The sequence below is a fragment of the Schistocerca cancellata genome, chromosome 1, assembly GCF_023864275.1.
Source record: "Schistocerca cancellata isolate TAMUIC-IGC-003103 chromosome 1, iqSchCanc2.1, whole genome shotgun sequence".
Classification (NCBI taxonomy): Eukaryota; Metazoa; Arthropoda; class Insecta; order Orthoptera; family Acrididae; genus Schistocerca; species Schistocerca cancellata.
This window is the reverse complement of record NC_064626.1, coordinates 362,515,727-362,541,177: the sequence shown is the minus strand read 5'-3', so window position 1 is coordinate 362,541,177 and position 25,451 is coordinate 362,515,727. Positions and strand designations below refer to the sequence as shown.

At 42.7% G+C, this 25,451-nt stretch overlaps 1 protein-coding gene across 1 annotated transcript in view; it reads left to right on the top strand.

Annotated features, from left to right (window-relative positions):
* LOC126174501 (protein FAM8A1) overlaps nt 1–25,242 on the top strand; it is a 36,488-nt gene extending 11,246 nt beyond the window's left edge. Inside the window, exons 3-4 of the mRNA XM_049921041.1 lie at nt 24,318–24,447; nt 24,610–25,242. Of these exons, the coding sequence (XP_049776998.1) occupies nt 24,318–24,447; nt 24,610–24,921 (442 nt within the window). The 3' untranslated portion in view covers nt 24,922–25,242. The remainder of the gene's footprint in view (nt 1–24,317; nt 24,448–24,609) is intronic.
* Nucleotides 25,243–25,451: the final 209 nt, after the last annotated feature.

Here is a 25,451-nt window from a genome sequence, read left to right as displayed (position 1 = left end):
AGCTAAATGTGACTGAATCATTATTTTGTAATGCTATAATGGGGTCAAACACTATAATGTAACATGAGACAGGGAATTCTCTGAGCCAAGGAAAAGTTTCATATTACCTCCTTGTGCTGTGCTTTTTTCTTAGTATCAAGATACCAGGCACACACAGTTACTATATGACATTCCTCTCAACAGTCAGCAGAAGTATGGCCAATTTACGTCCTATTCCATTATTTGGAAGCAGTACCATGACTGTACAAATCTTGTAGTAGCTGCATTATTCATTTCTGACCACAATAGACATAGAGTTGTGCTAGGAGACAGAAAATGTTTTTTATTTGTCACTATATACATAACCTTCTTCCTGTTTTTGAAGGAACAGTTTAATACAAGTCATAAGAGGGTGGGTGTATTTTCTTAAACTTATTTTGTGTCTTCTCAGTTTAGTTTTTCTGTGCACCTGTTTGCTAGACTCTGTCACAATTGCATCTGAATGTTACCTGCCCTTCAAAAGTAAAATAATTATTTTACAAATTGAGATTGATCAGATTGACAGAGAATGGCTTAGTTAGTCTTACGTGTGAGCAAATGTGAAAACATAATTCCCGCAATGTTTGAACCATTAAAAATGCGATGACTTTAGTGGTGTTATAATGTGTAAGCATGGATTAGGCATGGGTCTACCACTTCATACAAGTAACACAATAGCAAACAAAGCAATTTGTGGCACTGTACAAAGAAGTTAAGTTGATAAAATCTGAAAGACTTTTTTTAGAGTTTAAAGCAATGAGTGATGAATGCTGGTAAAGTGTTGTGGACAAACTTGGTGACCCATGTGAGAAGGGGATTGGATGGAAAAAATAATTTGTGTAGTCTATAAAAGTATTTTTCAATGGAGAAACCAAGGGATTTAAATATGAATTGAATATCCATTCTGTTTGCAAGATTTGGCACACTCTGACTTCCCCCAATTCCCAAATCTGTGGCTAGAAAATGTTTTGATTACAGTATTTTGGCAGCTGTAGGTAGATATTTTGCAGACTTTTGAGAGCATTACTTCAGGGATGGAATTTGCTCACTGGAAAAATGTTGGACAAAGTGTGTTTTGACCTAAACACAGATTTCTGAAGTCCAGATGTGCATTATTGCTCTCCAGCAAATATTTTGCTCTCACAATATACAATGTTTTAATGCATCAACTTTTCTGTTCTCCATTTTCTTCATTAACATCCATTCCTTCACTTCTCCAAGTGCATTTTGTGTTGATATCTTGATCATGATTCAGCTTTCCTTTTAAATATTCCAAGTGCCCTCCCTTGTCCCAATCTGTCTTTCTTTTATCTCTTAGTATATCGTTCATGATTCAGCTTTGTTTATCATATTATATCTCCCCCAACATTCACGCTTATTTTATCTTTCTCATGTCTCATTTATCTCTTGACTCTTCTTACATTCTGATTTCTTTCCAATTAAAGTGTCATCATGACCTGTCAATTATATTTCAGTCAATGAAAGGAAAATAGGAGTGGTGGGGAGGTGGGGTTGGGGTTTATTGACTAACCTACTAAAAATCCTGACCAGTGGTATATGTGGGGGGGGGGGGGGGGGGGAGATCACATTTATTTGTCTTTCTTAAATATCTTGAAAACTGTGGGTTCTAGCAAAAATGTTTCCTGTTATAAGATTCAGCTACATTAAATTTGCTACAAAAATGTCCTATCCATTTTTCCTCCAGGACTAATACTTTCAGCATCTTAGGGGATGGGAAACTCATGAATTATTAAAGATAGTGTTTCATCAGTATAAAATTAATGTATGTTGTTAAATACTGTGAGTTAAGAACAAATATGAAATGTTTGTATCGTATCAAAGTGCAGTAGGGCCATATTAAGGGGTAAATTGTGTTCTGGTGTAACACGGTGGAAAGGCAAGGGTGGAAGTTAGAGGTGTGAGGGAAGATAAGTCACAGGATTGTGGTCATGCAGTTCCTCCCTTCATAGATCTGCAAAACAAAGAACAAGCAGACAATTCCCCATTCTCTCTACTGCACGATTTCACAAAAGGCAACTATAGGATGTTTCACAAAGTTATGCCAGCCCTTCTGCAGCTTATCTTATAGTTCACAGTTGATGCTGTGTGCAGACATGCACAAGAGATGTTTATTTTCCCCAAAGTGCATTAACACTACATGGAGTCCAGATGTGAATTATTAGTAATACTAAGATGCGAGAAAATCATATGGACAGAATCTACATAAATTCCTACACACTGTTCTACAGCGTTAGAGGTAAACTGATTCTTATTCAAGCTGTAAAGCAGCTGTAGCATTCTTCCGGGAAAGACATCCGGAGTGCTGCTCACTTTTCAGTTTACAGACTGACTATACCTCCCCAGCATTTTCTGTCCAGTTATTTAATGTGAGCAGGCAAAATAACTGCACAGAGCTCGTGTTTGTGCAGTGGAGTTATAATCAGGCTATTCAGTGAGTATGCAGTTGCTGTTATGTATAAAAGCTCAACGGCGGGAGCACTTGTGAAAGCTCAACAGCTGGAGCTGTAAACTGTCTACCACACTGAAGAGCCTGTCCCATGTGTAACATATGTAATATATATTCGACAGTTGTGGGTTTACTGTTTCCAATACCACTGTCTGGAATACTTTTTAACAGTGTGAGGGTTTAAATGGGCCCCCTTTGCAACAGAAGTAGGACATGTAGGTGTTATTGAATTTCTGATATTTCAACAATAGTCAAGAATGCATTACAACAGATTACTTTTCTAGATTTAAAAATGGTAGTCCTATCCCATCAGACATATTGATGCATGCCTTGCAAGGTATACTGTGCATGCACTCAGTGCAACCCACTCTATAAATACCAGCAATTCCTGAGTGGAACAGATTTATGCAGTCTACCAGTAACATAATGAATAGTGAGAGAAGTGCTGTAACATTTTGGTCATTCATTAATTCATCACCAAGTAACTACATGGCTGTATAGTATGCTATTAATGACACACAGCAGCAAGGTGCCACATCTACCTTTCCAGTCTCTATCCCACAAACACTACATAGGTCACTGCCAACATCACACTTGCAAATGAAGTACTTCTCACTCATTGCTTATAGGAATGTATTTTACATAAAAGCTCCCTTAACAACTGTAAGTATTCACTTAATAAACTGACAATATCTCTACTACATAAACACGAGCTCAGTGAAATTATGTTGAATACTTACATAAGAAAAGTGGACAGAAATGCTGGGGAATATAGTCCATTTCTAAAGTGCTCATGGTCTAGGAAGTCACCTTTTCTTGGCAGGAAACTGCCGTACAGGATGACTAAGAATGGATTTCCCCTGCAGCAGTATAGAAAAGTGCAGAGCTTTATGTAGAATCTGGCTATATGCTTTTCTTGTGTTTGTATTATTAGTAATTCATATCTGTATTTCATCTAGTGTTAATCCAATTTGTGAAAGTAAACATCCCAGGCATGTCTGTTCACTGCGTTACCAGCGATTCATAAGGCAAGCTGCGGAAGGGTTGGTATAACTTCGCAGAGCAGCTTGTTGGTGCTTTTTGTGTCATCGTGCCGAAGACAGAATGGAGAATTGCCTGCTCGCTCTTCATTTTGCAGTTATCTAAAGCAGGGAAGTGCAGGATCACAACCTGGCAACACACCTTCCCTCATGCTTCCAACCTCCACCCCCACCTTTATGCCCTGTTACACTCAGTAACACATTATTCCTTAATACAGTTCTACTGCACTTACATGTGGTATAAGCATTTAATATTTGTTCTTAACCAATCTTATTTAACTACGTATTTAACAAATTGCCTGCTCACTCTCTCGGGCTCCTTGGCTGCCATTTGTTTGATGATTTTTCTAACATTTCATCAGCATGAGTGCTGACATTGTCAAAGGTTCACCCTCCATTGCTGGTGCTAAGACCTTTTCTGTGCTGTACATTGCACAGACATGGTGTAGAGACTATGTATAAACTGACAGCAACGGAGGAAAGGGACCCACTTATAATGTCATGAATATACAGCATACATTGTACTGGTGGAAAACTCTATGTTGGAATGACTGAACAATCAGTCAAGACCAGGATCACAGAACATAAGTGGGATTGCAGGTAGGGACCTGTGGAGATATCAGCCATGGTGGAGCACACACTGTGTGAGACCAACCACACAATAAAATTTGCTGACACAGAAGTTCTTACTGTAGAGAACAGCAATCACATCTGCTTGTTCAGGGAAGCAATATAAATCCACAAACATGACAGTAGCTTTAACAAGAAAGAGGGAAGCCTCAAGGTGAACAGATCCTGCAAGAGAGAACCACAGCAGTAATGACCACAGGAAAATTCTCAGGTATTGGCACATCAGGTACCTACAATCCACAGCTGCGGGCTCAGCACCAGGCTGCTACCAGCAATGTAGGGTGCAGCTTTGACAAAGCCAACCACTCCTGCTGGCTAAATGCCACAAAAATCATGAAACGAATATTGGCTGAAGGAAACAAGACAGAATGCCACAAAAGCCTTGACAATTTTGAATGTACATTAATTTTGTACCAATGAAATGTTCACTATCTTTAATAATCTGCAATTTTTCTATCCCCCGCAGTGTGGAAGCTATTAGACCAAAAGGAAAAATGAAAAGGATATTTTTATAGGAAATTTAATGCGCTTTAATTTTGTATTGAGAAACATTTTCGTTAGGAGCTGCGGTTTTCATGATAGCAAGAAGAAATAAAAACAAGACCTTTAAATGCCCGCCACTGCACCCACACCCCGACATTCGCACCACACTTGTCAGGACTTTTAGTACACTGTTCATGACACTCCACCCTACCACTGTACAAAAATTTGTGACTAAACTAATTTTTTCCATCTAGTCAGCATTTTTTGGTCTTCGTCTACATCATTAGTATCAAGGAATTTGAATGTTCGTCCATTTAGAATTTTGGGTTGTTTCTTACACTGTGTGTCTTCTTTGTATTAGTTGGTCTTTTCCTGTCTGTGGGTGACTGGTATGTGCTTCTTATTAATTAAAAATAGTACCAGTATTTGATTCTCACACTCAACTTAAAACACAGTACCCATTCTTGTTTAAAACAGGCAATTGTACTGAAACTTCCTGGCAAAACTGTGTACTGGACCGAGACTTAAACCTGGGACCTTTTCCTTCTGCAGACAAGTTCTCAGCAGGGTCCTAGACTGTTTCGAAGCAGCATCTCCGCAATACCTTTTCTTCCAGGAATGTTGCTCCTGCAAAATATGTAGTAGGACTTGTGTAAAGTTTGGAAGGTAGGAGATGAGGTACTGGTGAAAGTGAGTCTGTGAAGGTGGATCAAGAATCGTGCTTGGATAGCTCAGTCTGTAAAACACTTGCCCATCAAAACAAAGCTACCAGGTTTGAGTCCTGGTCCAGCTCACAGTTCTAATCTGCCAGTAAGTTTCCAATAAATGCCACTCTGCTGCAGAGTGAAAATTCCTTCTGGAGAATATATTATTGTTTACTAGAAGGCTGTTTTGGTCAAAGTATACGTATGTACCACAGTACTGTATACCATGTGTTCCAGCAGATTTTATGCCTTCCGGAATTACGTAGGTGTAAGCTTTCATGCTGTCACATGGCAACTGTGTTCCTATGACCCTCACCAACCCCCGAGGAAAAGCAGTGAGAAAGAGGAATAACTTCTGTTTCCTCCTCTCCATGCACAAATATATCTTTTCTTAGATAGAATTCAAGGGTACTGTAAAAAATTGGGTGGGGCAAATAAAAGTGGCCTGGAGAACAGGATTCTAGAGTACAAAGAAATATAGCAGAGAAAAGGAAATACAGTACTCACCTGACTAAAGCAGATGTTGAAAGTGACCACCATTCATCTCTTGGCACTTTTGGGCCCTGGTCAGCAAGTTGCTGAAGGCAGATCAAAGCTTGACTGCTGGAATTACTGCAGTCTCATCCAAAAAGGCCAGCTGCAGTTCTTCAAGTCTGTGAGTGATGTTGCGATACACCTTAAACTTGAGGGCTCCCCACACAAAGTAATCACATACTGACAGATCAGGTGACCTGGGTGGCCAGCTAAGGCTGACCTCTGCTAACAGTTCTGGCACTTGTGAAGAGTGTGTAAATGTGCTCCATGGTTTGGCTGGCTGTGTTGGCAGTTGCTCCACTTTGTTGGAAATAACTGTAGGTCTTTTCCACCTTCATTAACCACAAATGGTTTCAAAATATTGGCAATGTAATGACCCGAAGTCAGCATCTGATGAAAGAAGAAGGGTCCAATAAAGAAGATGGGTCCAGCAATGTGACATGCAGGTGTTGCCCACCAAACCAAAGCTTCTGATCATGCATTAGTCTATTGTGGAAATTACGCAGATTCTCTGCTGCTTAGAACCTGTGATTCTGTGAGTTGACATAACCCCTCAGGTGGAACCAGGCTTTATTAAATGTAACAAACAGATCCATGTCAAAGCCATTCATTGTTAGCTCAGTAAACAGCCACTCACAAAACTGGAGGTGCTGTGGAACATCTGCTGATTTTAATGTATGAACTACAGACACTCAGTAGGGATGCACATGCAAGTTCAGGTGGAGTATTCATCCTGATCAATGTGATGGGCTGGTCCCTTGTGATAGGTGGCGGGTTGATTTAGTAAGACTCTGAACCATTTTTTGGTTTGCAGACATGTTTCGAAATGTTTTTTGACTTTTCAAAACAGATCCTGTCTGGCTCCATTTTTGGACTAAGCGTTGCATGGCACTCTTTGCTGACACTTTGACACATTTAAACTTCTCAGCAGGCAACTGACCACACTAATTCCATGACATTGTTGTCAAGTAACTTTCCACAACGAACACTTGCTGCTCCATGTGAATATCTGTGTCCCCTTTGCACTGTTCCACTCACACTGACACAGCCCACACTGCACTCTGAACCGGTGTGGATCACATGGCGGGCACACACATGATGTGCACGTCACGAGTTGCAGTTATATGCATACATTCACATTCAGTCGTATAGATTTGTCCAGGTCACTTTTATTTGCCCCATCCTGTATTTTCAATCTCACAAATGTATCAAAACTCGAAGAGTATGTTCTAGTATATTTTTTATTGGGTGGGTACTCCTAATGAATACAGTACAAATTTTGTGATGAGCCTTTTTGGCAGTGTCTATTGGGATCCTGTGAACTGTCTCTAACTCTGACAAATTCATTTCATGGAGATCATGTTGGTGCAGTAACACAAAGTTGTAATAGTGCTGTCAAATGAATTCTATTGTTGATGTAATTCGTAATGAAAGCCCCTGATTATGGATGGCCTAGGGAGGATTGTTCTGCAGGATGAGATATCTTGTGAACAATATCAGATGTGAAGTTTCGTCAAACCCCTATTAGTATCTCCACTCAGTGTACATAAACAAAGACATGTCCATGCAATGTGAATATCATGTGCTAAGGAGGAACACACTGGTTCATTCACGTAGAAGCTTTGTTTAATCAAGGCCAAGTAATGAAAGTGAAATACTGGTATTACATCATGGTCATTTAAAAAGTTAATTGGGCACTATGTGTGTTGAGTCACTGTCAGTGGTATCAGTGCATTAATACCGTAATGGATTACACATGTCCATGAATGATTATTCTCTGTAAACATTGACATTATTAAAGGTTATGAGGCTGAAAATATGGCAAAGAAACTTCCTCGGTAGAATATAACTAATAATCTGAATAAAGGTAACAACTCACCATGTAGCTGTGCATTGAGTCATAAATAGGTACATAAACAAGAATGATAATTTTGGCGATGTGAAACGAGGGACATTCTACCATTAATCCTTCCCATTCTTCCTATAGTGATATTCCACTGTCCATGCAGCCTACACAATATTCTGGTCCATGCCTATGCCAGTCCCTCTCCTAACCCCTTGTCACATATCCCTGTTTAAGACACAGTTACAACATCTTTCTGATTCACTCACATGCCACATCCTACTCTACTCTTGTCACAGGCTTTTCCTATCCCATAAGAGACAGTGCCAAAGTTGAAATAAACCAACCAACCATGTCATATACCAGCTCTGCTGCAATTTCTTTGCAGCATCATACGTGAGCATGACCACCAACTAGCTGTACACTATAATGAATGGCCAGTGTTAGAATGCAGCCGAGAGCAGAGTTGTGCATCCAGTGATAAAATACACTGTTTAGTGCTGAGCACAACATGCTGGAGTTCAGTGGCTGTTCCACAAACCGTCTCACCTGGATCCGCCTCCTCCCCACACTATCAGCCTTTATGAACTGCATATATGGTGGGAGTTACTTTGCAACATGTTCTTCATTTCGTAGTCCTCCTGGCCTCAGTCACTGCTCAGCCCCTGCGCCCCATTCCTCTGTCCCACAGTCTCCCTTGCCTCTGCTCTGTCACCCCTCACTAGCTACTCCCTCATGTCGTCATATTCTGCAAGAAATCACTGGTTCCAGTGCTCCTATGTTACAATCTGAGCCCATGTACCTGCAGCCTCTCCCTTCCATATTCCTATGTCATAGACTTTCTGTCTCCCTCCAAGTCCTCACCCACACTTCCCCAACCCTCCATCTCCCCTCTCTTTTCTCTCCTCGCCCAATTCACCCAAAACAACCACTCACCACAATTAGCCTGCTGAATTTCATTTCCACCATTGTGTATGCAACCGGCTCACTGTAGCTATATGTGTGTCTGGGGAGAGAAAGGGGTTTTGCGCACCAACAACCCAATGCCTCTAATTCAAGTTGTTGCCTTTTCTCCTAAATTGTTTATATCCTGCCAGAACTTCCCATTCCCCCTGCGGGTCCGGGGATTAGAATAGGCCCGAGGTATTCCTGCCTGTCGTAAGAGGCGACTAAAAGGAGTCCATCCTCCTCACGGGGGTAGTTAGCGCCCGCGTCCGGAGACGGACGGTTCCACGTCCTATAATCGTGGTCTTTTTGGTTTTTCACTTCTCGTTTCTTCCTTCCTTTTGTTGGTTCCTTTCTTTGCTCTTCTCCACCTCACTGTCTTCCTTACTCTTTCCCTTGACTTCTCCTTGCCTTCTCATTGCCTTTTTCTCCTTGCCTTCTCATTGCCTTTTTCTCCTTGCCTTCTCATTGCCTTCTTCTCCTTGCCTTCTCATTGCCTTCTTCTCCTTGCTTTCTCATTGCCTTCTTCTCCTAGCTTTCTCATTGCCTTGTTCTCCTTGCCTTCTCTGGTCTCCGCCTCGGCGTTTGAGACAGTCTGTCCTCTTTCTCCCTCTCTCTCTTCTTTTTCCTCTTCTTCCTTCCTCCCTGTGCGTGCCTGAAGGCCGACCCACGCGTTCGCACGCGTAGCCGGTGACGGGGTAACGCGTAAGTCCCCGCCCTGGGTAGACATGTAAGGCACGCGCGTACCCCCTGGTAAAGGCCAGGCCCGGGGAGGGGTGATTGCCTGAGCTGATACCTTCTGACCATGCCGATTGGTCCCTCCGTCTGTTTCTCGGGAGGTGTGACCTGAGGTGTAAACATTCACCTAAGGCGGGAGTGCCCTCTGAGAGGGTCCCCACAAGGAAGGAGCGCGCCATCGGAGACGCTGGCAATCATGGGGGATTCCTCCGCAATGGATTCTACTCCATCTCTCTCGACTTCGACCCAAAAACGGAAACGTGACCAGCCAACAGTGACAAAAGTACTACTGCCTGCCCCACAGTTCCTCGTAGTTTCTCGATCTGAGGATGGAAAGGATTTTTCCTCTGTCAACTCTTTCGTTATTCAGAAGGGCGTAGATGCCATAGCCGGATCTGTCAAATCTTGTACCAGGTTGCGTAACGGCACCTTATTACTAGAAACTGAGAGTGCCTTTCAGGCACAACAACTGCTTCGGGCCACCCTCCTGTACACGTTCCCTGTCCGGGTGGAGGCCCACCGAACTTTGAATTCGTCTCGTGGTGTAGTCTATACTAGCTCCCTCGACGGATTGACTGACGAGGAGCTTCAATCTTTCCTCGCTGAGCAGGGCGTGACGGCTGTCCATAGGGTCATGAAAAAGGTCAACAATGACCTTGTACCGACCCGGACACTTTTCTTGACCTTCGATAGTGTTAAGCTGCCATCGCGCATCAAGGCGGGCTACGAGGTTATTTCTGTTCGCCCCTATGTCCCGACACCTACGCGCTGCTACCAGTGTCAGCGTTTCAATCACACTCGACAGTCTTGTTCCAATGCGGCTAAATGTGTCACTTGTGGCAGGGATGCCCATGAGGGTGACTGTCCACCTCCGTCTCCTCGTTGTGTGAACTGTCAGGGTGACCATGCCGCATCCTCCCGCGACTGTCCTGTCTATAAGGAAGAACGCTGTATCCAAGAAATTCGGGTCAAAGAGAAAGTGTCCACCTCGGCTGCTCGCAAGCTATTGGCTAGTAGGAAGCCCACACTGCTCCCAGCGGGGAAATACAGTACTGTCCTCGCCTCTCCTCGGACTACCCGGGAGGTAGCAACCCAGACATGCGATCTGACCTTCAGCACCACGGTCGTCCGTTCGGCCAGTGCTAAGATCGCGCGGTCGACGTCTCCTCTTCCTCCCATCACCCCACAGACACCAGCCCCTTCCTCAGCCTCTGTTAAGACGAAGACCCCGAAGTCAGATGCACGGGCCTTAAAGAAGGAACCATCCCGTGCAGACTTCCTCCGTTCCTCGACCTCCCAGCCTTCGACCGGTACTTCCACCAAACGTCCTTCCAAAAAGGCGCATAGGAAGCACAGTTCTCCTTCTCCGCCACGGCGCATTTCTTCTCCTGCGCCACCCAGCGGTTGCCGCCCCAGGCCGTCATCCGTTTCGCCTGGCCGCACCGCTGGTAGCCGTACATCTGGCCGTTCACCGGCGGAGGAAGCTCCCCCTCCCGGCCATCCTCCCGAGATGGCCGATGACCCTATAGACCCAATGGACGATGACTGTCCGCCTACTGATAGCGGCGGCAGTCCTCGCTCGAAGCCAGGCCCTAAGCGGTCTTCGAGGGACCCCTTCTCTCATCTTCCTTTTCTTACGATGGCACTTATTCACTGGAATATTCTCAGCATTCGCTCCAACCGAGAGGTTTTGAAGTCGCTGCTCCGCTTGCACCGTCCGCTCGTCGTAGCCCTCCAGGAAACGAAGCTACGCCCATGCGATCAAATTTCCTTGGCACACTACACCTCTGTACGTTTTGACCTACCCCCTGTGGTAGGTATCCCAGCTCATGGAGGGGTTATGTTGCTGGTCTGGGATGATATTTACTACGATCCCATCACGTTGCACACCGGCCTGCAGGCAGTTGCCATCCGCATTACTCTCCCCACTTTTACGTTTTCCTTTTGTACCGTTTACACTCCATCGTCATCTGCCTTTACCAGGGAAGACATGATGCAACTTATTGCTCAGCTACCTGCACCATTTTTGTTAACTGGAGACTTCAATGCCCACCATCCCCTTTGGGGCTCTCCAGCATCCTGCCCGAGGGGCTCCTTGTTAGCAGACCTTTTCAACCAGCTCAATCTTGTCTGCCTCAATACTGGCGCCCCTACTTTTCTTTCGGACACATCTCACACCTATTCCCATTTAGACCTCTCTATATGTACTCCCCAACTTGCACGCCGGTTTGAGTGGTATGCACTTTCTGATACATATTCGAGCGACCACTTCCCGTGTGTTATCCATCTCCTGCAGCATACCCCCTCTCCGTGCTTCTCTAATTGGACCATCTCCAAGGCAGACTGGGGGCTCTTCTCTTCCAGGGCGACCTTTCAGGATCAAACCTTCACAAGCTGCGATCGTCAGGTTGCACACCTCACGGAAGTCATTCTCGCTGCTGCTGAATATTCCATCCCTCACCCTCCTTCTTCTCCACGTCGCGTACCGGTCCCCTGGTGGACCGCAGCATGTAGAGACGCTTTACGTGCTCGTCGACGTGCTTTACGCACATTTAAACGCCACCCTACAGTGGCGAATTGTATCAATTATAAACGATTACGTGCTCAGTGTCGTCGTATTATCAAAGACAGCAAGAAAGCCAGCTGGGCTGCTTTCACAAGCACATTCAACAGTTTTACTCCTTCTTCTGTTGTCTGGGGTAGCCTGCGCCGGCTATCTGGCACTAAGGTCCACTCACCAGTTTCTGGCTTGAAGGTCGCGAATGAAGTCCTTGTGGCCCCTGAGGCTGTCTCCAATGCCTTCGGCCGCTTTTTCGCAGAGGTTTCGAGCTCCGCTCATTACCACCCTGCCTTCCTCCCCCGCAAACAGGCAGAGGAGGCTAGGCCACCTAACTTCCGCTCCTCGAATTGTGAAAGTTATAATGCCCCATTCACCATGCGGGAACTCGAAAACGCACTTGGCCGATCACGGTCCTCCGCTCCAGGGCCTGATTCTATTCATATTCAGATGCTGAAGAACCTTTCTCCTGCTAGTAAAGGTTTTCTTCTTCGTACATACAATCGCATCTGGATTGAGGGACATGTTCCCGCATGCTGGCGCGAGTCTATTGTTGTCCCGATTCCTAAGCCGGGGAAGGACAAGCACTTGCCTTCCAGTTATCGACCTATCTCGCTTACCAGCTGTGTCTGTAAAGTGATGGAGCGAATGGTTAACTCTCGATTGGTTTGGCTGCTCGAGTCTCGACGCCTACTTACCAATGTACAATGTGGATTTCGTAGGCGCCGCTCTGCTGTTGACCATCTGGTTACCTTGTCGACCTTCATTATGAATAACTTCTTGCGGAAGCGCCCGACCGCGGCTGTGTTCTTTGATTTGGAGAAGGCTTACGACACCTGTTGGAGGGCGGGCATTCTCCGCACCATGCATACATGGGGCCTTCGCGGTCGCCTCCCTCTTTTTATTCGTTCCTTTTTAATGGATCGACAGTTCAGGGTACGTGTGGGTTCTGTCCTGTCCGGCACCTTTCGCCAGGAGAATGGGGTGCCACAGGGCTCAGTTTTGAGTGTCGCTCTCGATCAATCCAATAATGGATTGCCTCCCAGCTGATGTATCAGGCTCCCTTTTCGTGGACGATTCTACCATCTATTGCAGCGCGCAGTGTACACGTGTCCTGGAGCGCTGTCTTCAGCGTTCTCTTGACCGTCTTCACTCCTGGAGTGTCGTCAGTGGCTTCCGTTTTTCTGCCGAGAAGACGGTCTGTATTAACTTCTGGCGCTACAAAGAGTTTCTCCCACCGTCCTTACGACTCGGTCCCGTTGCTCTCCCAATCGTGGAGACAACCAAATTTTTAGGCCTTACATTTGACAGGAAACTTAGCTGGTCTCCACATGTGTCATATTTGGCCGCCCGTTGTACCCGTTCTTTAAATGTCCTCCGTGTTCTCAGTGGTATGTCGTGGGGAGCGGATCGAACCGTCCTACTTCGTCTATATCGGTCGATCGTCCACTCCAAGCTGGATTATGGGAGCTTCGTCTACTCCTCTGCACGGCCATCCATCTTACGCCGCCTCAACTCCATACAACATCGGGGTTTACGACTTGCGATCGGAGCATTTTATACTAGTCCCGTAGAGAGTCTTCATGCTGACGATGGCGAATTGCCACTCACCTACCGGCGCGATATACTGCTTTGTCGGTATGCCTGTCGGCTACTGTCAATGCCCGACCATCCGTCCTATCGTTCCTTTTTTGACGACTCTCTTGACCGTCAATACGGGTTGTATGTCTCTGCCCTGCTACCCCCTGGAGTTCGCTTTCGTCGCCTCCTTCAACACCTTAATTTTTCACTCCCTGCAACCTTTCGAGTGGGCGAGAGCCGCACGCCACCTTGGCTCCAGGCTCAGGTCCGCGTTCACCTTGACCTCAGCTCGCTCCCAAAAGAGGTCACCCCCGGTTCGGTCTACCACTCCCGTTTTTTGGAACTTCGTTCGAAGTTCATCAACATGACTTTCATTTATACAGATGGCTCTAAGACCAATGACGGGGTCGGATGTTCCTTTATTGTTAGGGCACAAAGTTTCAAATACCGGCTCCATGGCCATTGTTCGGTCTTCACAGCTGAGCTCTTTGCCCTCTACCAGGCTGTTCTTTACATCTGCCGCCACCGACATTCTGCTTATGTCATCTGCTCAGATTCCCTGAGCGCCATCCAGAGCCTCAGTGATCCGTACCCGGTTCACCCTTTCGTACACCGGATCCAACGCTCTCTTCAGCAGCTGGTGGACGTCCAGTTAGCTTTATGTGGGTTCCTGGCCATGTCGGTATACCTGGGAACGAAGCTGCAGATGCCGCGGCCAAGGCTCCGGTCCTCCAGCCTCGGACAGCTTCTTGTTGTGTCCCTTTGTCCGATTTTAGCAGGGTCATTTGTCGGCGCATTTTATCGCTGTGGCATGCCGATTGGGCTGCACTTACCGACAACAAGCTTCGGGCCTTAAAACCCCTTCCCGTGGCTTGGCCGTCCTCCTCACGCCCTTCTCGGCGGGAGGAGGTCGTTTTAGCCCGGTTAAGAATTGGACACTGCCGGTTCAGCCATCGCCATCTGTTGACGGCTGCGCCGGCGCCGTTCTGCCCATGTGGGCACTTGCTGACGGTTAGACACATTTTAATGTCCTGTCCAGATCTTAACACATTGCGCCTAGATCTTAACCTGCCAAATACTTTCGATGCCATTGTAGCGGATGACCCACGAGCAGCTGCTCGTGTTCTTCGTTTTATCAATTTGACAAACCTCGCTAAGGACATTTGATGATGCTGTTTTTTAATCCTATGCCTGTCAGTCTGTCTTTTATCGTGTTTTCCCTTTTAGTTGTTGTTGTCAACTTGTGCCTCGCGGTGCCTTCTTAGAGTAGTCAGGGCGCTAATGACCATTGAAGTTGTGCGCCCTAAAACCACCAAAAAAAAAAAACTTCCCATACCATATTAAATTTTGCTGAACTTTCAGTCGAATCCTTTTTCAAATATAACAGAACACACACACATGTGCACAGCTCTATAGTCCTAGCAGCCTAAATTGTGCTGTGATTGCATTTCAGCAGCAGTGTCAGCACAATATAGTTGACTGGTACAATTTATCTGTGGATCTGTGTGTATGTTCTGTTATACCTGAAGGATAGCAACATTTTTCGACCTTACTATGTGTCTATCAATGACTCAACAATAAGGTGAGTTTCTGCCTTTACTTGTTAGACTTCTCTTGGCTCTCCTTCCAAACAATTTTAGTGTGCAGTAGGGCACAATAATTTTGTTATGATGTGCAGTAATGTGTTGCTAGTGTTTTTCTAGCAATACCATTGTGATAATGGGTACAAGTTTTTTGTGTTGCACTTCAGCTGTTAAAAGATGAAAAGTAGCAACTAAGCATTATATGGTACCCTTTGATCAGGTCTCAACCCAATAGACTGTGGATAAAAATGGACTTTCAAGACTAAAAAAAACATTGAATGTAAAATTAAGAAATAAAACACACACACACACACACACACACACACACACACACACACACACACACACACAGCATGATCTGAATGATGGTCAACAGCTTAATGCAATACCAACCACCAGATTTAAAAGTGACTAAAATTGAGGCCGGGAACATTAAATAAGACACAAAACTTAAGTATTGGTTGACTCTTGTAACAAAGAGAAGTTTGAGCTAAATATAAGGAAAGTTCTAGCTGAATGTAAATAATTTAAATATAAAGAACACATTCACTGGTTAGCAGAAGCATTAAGTCATTGACAGCAGAAGAAAAGAATGACAATTTTGCTAGTTTGCTAGCTTTCAGATAAGTTCTGCCATGAGCTAGAGTACGCAGATGTGCATGCACCCCCCCCCCCCCCCCAAACACACACACACACACAAACCTGTTCGCTATGATTTACCGTGTACGTGTGTGTGTGTGTGTGCGCGCGCGCGCGCGCGTGCGTGCGCGTGTGCGTGTGCCCGTCATGCATGCGGGCACGTGTACTCCAGCTCATTAAATGATTTATCTGAAAGCTAACAAAGTCTTCATTGTTTTTTGTGCCTGTCAATGTCCCAATGCTTTAGCTTTCTGGTGAATTGTCTCCTTTACACGTAATTTAGTTGCAAAACTCTGATTTTTAGTTAAGTGAAACATAATGGAAGAAAATCAGTAAACTCAAGTTTCTGGTTGGACTATGGGCTTTGTTGGTCTGCAAACCAAGCATTATTGAAGAACAGGGTGGGATTTTTACTCCATAGGTTTGAATTTGTTAGTAAAAGGATAACCAATTTATTCATGGACTTCAGAGGAACTAGATAGGTCTACAGTGAATGTGAATGTCCTAGTATTTGCCCCTTAAGTAAGATGCTAAAATAAGGAAAAAGCCCATCCTGAAATGACTTGGAAGAGAGAGTATTATAACAGTTGATGCAGACTGAAGGCGTATGAACGTAGATTTGGTTCTTATGAAATGGGGAAACGGAAATGCAGAATGAGAACATTTACTGGGCCTGTGTGTAAGGCCATCACTGAACCAAGCATAAAGCAAAAAAATCAGAGAAGAGGCCCACAAAGTGTTGCTGAGAGAAGAGTTGCAATTGTTAGATGAAGAACAGAAAACTGTGAAAGTGACTATAGTATGAACTGAGGTTAAAGTATATGAGCAACAGAGCCAAACACAAAAATCTGAAGTAATAGCCTTGTGGAATGAGTGGCATGAAGAGCACCTGTGTAGAGAGGGTCGTATATCAAACCAGAAGGAAGGGATCTCATGTAAAGCAGGAGAGCAACTGTATGGAAAGAAGAATTGATAAATGTATCCCATTAGTAGAATTCCTAATGGTGAAGCGACAAGAAGAGAGACCCTTATAGTAAATGAGTTTCAAACATGCTTGAACAATCTAGTGAACTGTAAAGGGAATAATAACAGTTTGGTAGGCTGCATGAATGTGAGGGTATAAAGACAGGCAGTTTGAGTGGAGAAGACAGTAATAAGCTGGAGAACAAGGCAGCTTGCAGTGTGTACCCAATCAAGGCACTTGGAAGCATTGGCCGGCAATGTCTGTGTGGAAATAAAATGCAATAAGCAATGATTGAAAAAAGGGAATCTTCATTTCACTATTCAAGAGGGTGATAGGAAGTTACACTCAACTACAAAGGTGTAACTTTGCCTCCATGTGAGAACAGAGTAGGAAAAACCTGTTTAACTTATACTTGAGGTCTATTGAACTTATGCTTGAGGAAAGACAGCATAGTTTTAGACCTCATGACATCATATTTACCACAATTATGCTTTATGAGGAACAATGGAAGAAAAATAAAATGCTTATATTTCAATAAGAAGTAGGAAACACTTCGTAATGTTGGAAAAAGTATGTTTATTTGATCTTGACACAGGTTTCGGCTTCTTAGGCCACCTTCAGACAACAACTGAATGTCGCAAATGCAGATAAGATAATGTGCACTTTACACAGATATTATTTTTACAGAAGAAACAAAAATTTCATGTAGAGTGTTTTGGAAAAAATTACTTTTTTTGTCACACAGAAATAGTTGCATTAACTCAAAAGGAAATAAATTTTTTTGTAGAGATACATGTAACAAATGATCAAAAATAAAGTTAAATTTACAATTTTAATCTAAATTTGAAATTTTCTACTCTCTTGTGAAAAGCAAAAAGATGACACTACTGAAAATGCTGGAATTCAACAAGCATATGACACAGAATGTCAGCTTAGTATTAAATGGCCAAACTCAGATTTCCTTTTTCCTTACTGTTAAATTAAGTTTTAATTATAAGTATTAGATTAAAGTTATAAATTCACCATTATTTTTTATCAGTTGTTACATTATCTTCACGTAAAAAACTTTGTTTCCTCTTTTAATTAATGGAATTATTTCTGCGTGGCAAAAAGTGATGTTTTCCTACGTAAACACTCTACATGTCACTTCTGTGTAAATAATATCTGTGTAAGTCACGTGTAATTTTAACTGAGCTTGTGACATTCAGTTGCCACTGAAGGTGATATAGAAGGCGGAAGCCAGTTCGTGATCACATAAACATAGTTTCAAAGAATATGAGGAAATGCTTCAAATTTAATATTGTTATCATGTTCCGCCAAGCACTGACAGAAAATTCAGTTAACTCATAACTATGTTTGTGGACACTAAAAAGGCATGTAACCATGCTCCTCGTGAAAATATTAGGTTGATGCATAAGTTCATAGCATATTTCCACAATTTTTGTAAATACAACAAATGCTAACAGAGTCTTCAGTCAACCATAATATGTTCTCCTGCACTACTTAGAACAGTCTGCCAGTGCTGGGGCAACTTTCTAGAAGAAAGTATGAGTCACATGGATTTGAGGCGGCGAACTTGTCAAGCCATGTGTGGAGTGATTTTCATCTGTAAAAGAAGTTCCTTGAAGGTTGTGCGGTAGAGAGGAGAAAAGGTGAAAATCTGAGGTCACAAGATAAGACGAATAAGGTGGGTACAAAATGATTACCCAACTCAACTCCTGTGTAGTGTTTTTTGTCAGTCTAGCACTATGTGAGCAGGCATTATCATGAAGTAGCATAACTGAATGCAGGTGTCCTGGTTGTTATCCTTGGATTGCGTCTGCAAGATCTCTCACTTGGTAACAATAAATGTCAGCAGTGATGGTTACACCTCAGAGAAGCAATTCGTAGTACACACACCATCGCCATTCTAACCTGCGAAACATCTTTGTGTATGTGTTATGCGTGCAGGTCTTGGAATGGGGAGTTGCTGCTTTTTTTGGGGGTTAACCATTCATTGCTTTCCCTTATGCTGCCATAAAGGCACCATTTCTCATCACTAGTAACAATACAGCATAGGAATGGTCGGCGTTGTTCATGAGCCAATTGATGAAGAGCTTGCAGAGATGCACACATGACCACTTGCTGATTTTTATGATTTTGGCTTAGAGCATGCAGTTCGCTTGCATCAGATTTTTTTAACCTTCCCCATTGGATGCAAATATTCCACAGTGGTGGAATGATCACAGTTCACCACATTTGCCTGTCCTCAAGTACACAGACACGGATTATTGTGGATTAATGTGTTTAAACAATCTTTGTCAAACCTCAAAGGTCTTCCTAAACATGGAGAGTCATGGATGTCAAAACACTCCTCCTTAAAATGAGTAAACCATTTTCTTACCATTCACTGTCCAATGGCATTATCTCCATTTTGTGGGTGGCTCCACTGCTTTCACCCCTCTATTGAACTCAAAACAAAAGAATATGTCAGAAATGTTCTGATTTCTACACTTGACACTCCATTTTCTAGTGTCCACAGCTCCACTCATTATCTCCAAATGACAAAATGACTATATGTGAACTCCAGTATCTGGTAGCAACTAGAATACCGACATGCAAAACAAAAATGCTATAAATTTATGTACCAACCTTATATACTGAAAAGCATAAGAAAGTGTCCGAGAGTATCATTACAAGAGTACGACAATGCTATCATGATGAGACCAAGGGTGGTATACTGATCCAGAGGAGATCAGATTGGTTTGAAATGAAGAGTAAGTTCTAACAAGGAAATTGTCTGTCACCACTCATACATTAGTAATGGATGAAATACGAAAAGCCGTCAGAAGAGAGTGTGCAATTCCCAGTAATCTAGTCATCACTAATGCTAGAATGATATGGGTTCAAAACGTGCTAAACTAGATCTCTGGAATGAAGAATGTATGGCAGTGATCTCAAAATCAGAAAACTGAGACCGTAAGATTTGTGTTGAATAGCAATTCTTCATCAGTCCATCTAAAAACTGGAAATGAAGACAAAGAGTTTGTCGACAACTTGCAGTACTTAGGTAGTGCTGCCTCGTCAACTATTACTGTGCACCAAGATATTTTGAACAGAATGCGGAAAGCTTAAAAATAGATATGCAATACTTCAGATGCTTTGTGACTGATCCAGATGTCCCATTAGTATAAATTTCTTGTAATTTCTTTAAGTTAAAACACTGTGAAGAACAATATGTTGGTCCCTTTCCTTAATGCTAAAAAAAGAATCCATATGCAAATGCTTTGTCATAATAAATTCATAAAGTGGGATGAATAAATTAAGAAACACCATTTCAGACATTAAGAAGATTTTCATGCTGGATGTGGTATAGAAATAGTCGAGTTAATGATGTCATTCATATGTACTTGAAAATATATACTTTCTGGAAAGCAATGAAATGGAGAATGAGACTTACTGTTAAGCTGATCACAACACTCATTGTTCGCATTACTGGAGCCACTGTCTGTTGTGACAGTTCTGATTGCCAAAGCATTTGAAATAACCTGTACAAGTAAATTGGTGGATCAGTCAGACAAGACAACAAGAAATCATTTTGTTCTGGAGAAAAGAGAGAAAAAAAATATATCCTTAAATATTTTTAAAAAATGTTATTGATGTATGGAAGTATTTCACTTTGAGATATGTTACCAAGTTGCAATGGATCATTTTGCTGAACGTTCTGGAACATACATATTTATAGATTCACTAAACCTTCCTTGTTTTCTCTCTCCCTCTCAATGTTTATTTTTTTGTAAAAGAATGTAGGAAAGTAGAATGTAGACTAGGAGTACTAGTATCCAAAATGGAAATTTCATCTATTGTTCTGTGGTGACAGAGGCTAGAATAAACCCGTGTAACTCCTGCCTGTTTTAAGAGGTGACTAAAAGAAGTCTTATATCTAGTCAAGCTTTCACATTGACAAGTTAGCTGTTATCAGGAAAACTGTCAGTTTTAGCTCACATCACGACATGTCCAACTTTTTTTGTTCCACTTGTCTAAATATCACAGAAGTTCAGCCCCTTTTGGGAAGGATGTCTTACATGATGTATAATCTATCCGTCATGTGTTGTGATCCCCTGCACCTGTTATGAGAGTGGATATATGTTCACACCCAAAATCTAGTCTAGTAGACAATCTGTCATGGGGGGCCTCATCATTTACCATAATGGTTATCTCTCACTGACAATGCAGTGATTTCTCTGATGATGCCTGAGTTGTGAACTCCTCATGTACACTAATGAACCAAAACATTATGACCACCTGCTTAATAACTTGTTTATCCATCTTTGGAACAAAATACAGCAAGGATTCTGTGTATCAGGGATGCAACAGTTGGTTGGGAGGTTTGTGAAGATATGTGGCATTAGATGTCTACGCACAGGTCATGAAATTCATGTATATAACAGGCCGCTGATTTGCGTATGTCTAATAGGACCCAGATGGCTTTAAATCAGGTGAATTCATTTGTCGAGGTATCAATAGGAGTTCACTAAAATGTTCCTTGATCTGGCTCTAAGTCATAGACTATTATACTGCAGAAAGATGACATTACTGTTGGGAAAGACATCAAGCATAAAGAAATACAGGTGGTTCGCAGCTGTCAGCATGTCTTCAATTGTTACCACAAGTCTCACACAAGCATAGGAGAATGTCTCCCATAGCATAACACTGATTCCACCAGCATGCACCTGTGATGCGCTGTGCATTTTGAGCTGCCATTCACCTCAGTGACAGCATTTGTGGAGACAACCAGCAGCCTAGTATACGAAAAATGTGATACACCCAAAGAGCTGACATGTTTCTACTGATCAACACTTGAATCTTGATGGTCCCGTGCCAACTGCAGTCATAATTGACGATGTTGTTGGGTCAACATGCGAACACGTAGAGGAGGTCTGCTGCGGAGCCACATGTTCAACAATGTACAATGAACAGTCTGCTCCAAAACACTAGTGCGTGCATCAGCATTGTGCTCTTTGGTGCAGATGCCAGATATCACCATCTATCCTATTCTACAGAGCAGACAAGCCTCAGAACCCCATGTTCTGTGAAGAGTCGTGGCCGTCCAGCCATTGAGCTCCTAGTTGTAGTTTCATTGTCCTTCTACCTCTTTCCGTAGATTCTCACGCCATTAGCACATGAGCATTCAACCAACGTCACCATTTTTGAGATACTCATTCACAAGCTCTGTGTAATAATAATCTGCCCTTTGTCAAAAACGCTTATCTCAATGGATTTCCCCATTTGCAGCCCATATCTTTACTAGGGTGATACCCCATCCGTGTCTGCTCTGCTGTCATCCTTTTCTTACTGCGCCATGTGCCCGCAACACCACCGGGCAGCATCCAGTGTCTCAGGCAGTGGTTACAATGTTTTGGCTTATCAGTGTATACTGAAGAGTAGGTGTCTCATCAGATCTGGTGCTACAGAACTCCGAGCAAAGGCTGCTATGCCAGGTAGCCTATGTTATGGTCAGGGTGCTACTGGGAGGGCCTCTGATCAGAGTGAGTGGCAATAGAGTAGGTGATCTGCAATGAAACTGATAAACTTACCCTTACAGGCGGCTGATCCTACATGCTGGCTCAGCAGGTAGAAAGAGACTCAAAACTCCATGGTATTTCCATCGTAGGCCACAACACAAGATGGGAGCCAGGTAAGAAGAAATGGAGGTAGATAGTTCATCCAGTTCTTGATACGGTCCATGGATTGGAAAAACAGCTGTAATAGAGAACATGAGAACTAGATATCTGTTGATCAAAACTGTGAATGGTAATCAGACACAGGCACTTGAAGACTGAGACAAGGTTGGGGATATACCAGTTACCATATTGCCTCATAACAAACACAACAGAAATCAAAGTCTCATCTTCTATTGTGACTTAATGCTATTAACAGATGAACAGCATCCTAACCGAGAGCAGTATGAAGTGTATTTTGTTTGTTGTATTCCAATAGGGCCTAAGGATAATAGGATTGACATGGACCTTTCAGCCTCACCTCTGATGGAAATCTTTTACCCAAGGAAGTTAAGGTCATGATTTATAGGTGCCATGTCAAACCCAGTTTTCTTTCATGTATGAAATGATTTAAGTGCATGAGGTTTAGACATAAAACCTCTGTCGGTGAATGATGTCACAGTGATCACAGTCTTAAAGGTGTGCCACCACCAGATCCCATGCTGGACAAGTCTTATTAAGTTCCTGAGCATAGCCACTGTGAGTGTGCTTTCTGTGTGTAAACAGTACATTGCAGAATGAAAAGATAGTGCATGTGGTCAGTATTCAAAATAGATCAGTTAATGAATATGCTGTTGAAACTTCCTGGGAGATTAAAACTGTGTGGTGACCGAGATTTGAAGTCGGAACGCAGTTTGGAAGTCTGGCACACAGTTTTAATCTGCCAAGAAGTTTCATATCAGTGCAGAAACTGCTGCAGAGTGAAAATTCCATTTTGAATACGCTGTTGTGTTTCAAACTGAGAAAATCAGTGAAAGAGACTTATGGAAAATGTGCTGTCACTTTGAATTGTTTTTACAAGTGGTTTAAACATTTCCTACAAAGATGGGATGCCATGGAAGACTCCTCCCCAAACTGGGTGGTTTGCAACTGCTTGCGCTCTGAATAACATATGCAAAGTGAAGGAATATTTTTCCCAGGATTGTCATGTGACACTGCGAATAATAGCACAGAAGTAGAAATTTGTCGTGAGACACATTGAATGGATACACACCCAATATACCAAACAAAGTAACTGGACCCTGTTCTATAACAAATCCCAGCCACACACTGCCTTTCTTGTACTTGCCAGGCTTGTGTCCCTTGGAATTTTTCGTGTTCCGCAAATTGAAAGCGTCATTCATCTGTCTACATGTTCATCCATATTCTTACATCTGTATTTGCACTCTGCAAACCAATGTGAAGTGCATGACAGGATACTTCCCGCAGTACCATGTATTAGGATCTCTTTCCATTCCATTCACATATGGAGTGTGGGAAGAATGAATGCTTGCATGTCTCTACATGCTACGAGAACAAATGGGCAAGATTATAGTATGTTCCTTAACTCTTCATTTAATTGTGTTTGTGGAAGTTTGTTAGTAGGCTTCTGCAGGAATGTAGCCTGTATCTTGAAGCATTTGCCAGGTCAATTTTCTGAGCATTTCCTTAATGCTGTCCCATTAGTCAAAAAGCTGTTGCCTTTTGTGCTGTATGTTCAATATACCCTGTTGGTCCTGTTTGGTGTGTCCCAAACCCTTGAACAGTACTGCAGGATGAAATGCACAACAGTTTTACAAGCAATCTCTTTTGTAGACTGGCTTTTTAAGGGATTGCAATCAGCCAGTGGACTGTAACCACTGAATATCTTCTGGGCAGGCTACTCACTTTATGAAGTGCAAATGGAAGAATCCTTGCTTGTAGCCTTCGTGTCTCTCTCTCATACTTAAAAGGTGGTGTTGATTCCATTTTGTCACTTCTTGTTCCTTTAGCTTACAGTAGTCAGTGTCAATGTGAACCATTGTTGGTTTATGTAAAAATAACTAACTTGTTAATTATTACAATTTTTCCAGAGACCTTGAGAAGTACGACTTTGATCTACTGAACAGAAATGTTAAAATGGACTACAAAGTTGCTGTTGAAATGACATCTGAAATCTTACTGCTTGAGATGATACACAGACTTGTGGTCTGTCTTTTTGAGGTAAATATCACATAGTTAATTATTTGTTTCATGTCATCAGTTTACTTAGAAATATGGCTAAAAAATGTCATCATCAAAAATTAATGAAAGGGTAGGAAGTTAAGTGTATTTATAAATATCTTACCCTTATACAGAAATGTAATTTCTCTCTTTGTTTTATAGGCCTTTTGGATAAGGAGAGGCATAGGACCCCGTATGGGAGGTGCAACTCCAGGAAAGGCTGTGCTAGGAATTCGTGTGGTTTTGTGTGAAAGGGTAACAGATGTTGAGGGTCGTCCTGATATTGTTTTGGTTACACCAGGCACTGATCCAGGCATGTTTTGGGCTTTTGCCAGGTCTTTAATAAAAAATTTGATTTTAGCTGTCTTGTTCCCAGTGTGCTTTGTGCTCTTTCTTTTTAGGCACAACAGAACTGGATATGACATAATTTGCAGAACACTTGTTGTAGAAGATGCTCCACCAGCTAGAAATTAAAGAATTCTGCCCATGTATGCTTTAATGGCCATATCCTCATGTTCCTTATTTCCTTCTCTGTGACCCCCTATTATTCCCAGTGACCCACTCCTTTTTCTCACCCTACTGATCTTTACCTTTTAGTATTATTTGCAATCTTGCCTTATTCTGCTCTGCATTAAAACACACACACACAAACACACTCACACACAGCAACCAGACTTTCGGAGTGTATATACATTGTAAATCGATATTTATATTTTCTCAATACAGAAAATGACTTTAATATTAAAGAGTTGTAAAATTTGAAAATATTATTAAAGTATTTTTGGTTCTCTGACACACAGCTGTAATTTATTTTAGTTTCAAGCACTGAAAAATGCACTATATTTGTCTGCTCTTTCTCTTCTTCCATTATGTAAAATGGCCATGTTGATAAACTGCAAAGAATTCTTGGAGGTGGGAAAGGATATAAAGATGTGAGAGCAAGCACAAAAAGAAATATGTTCTCTACCATTAATTTCATCAGTTTAATATTACCAGTTGCTTTC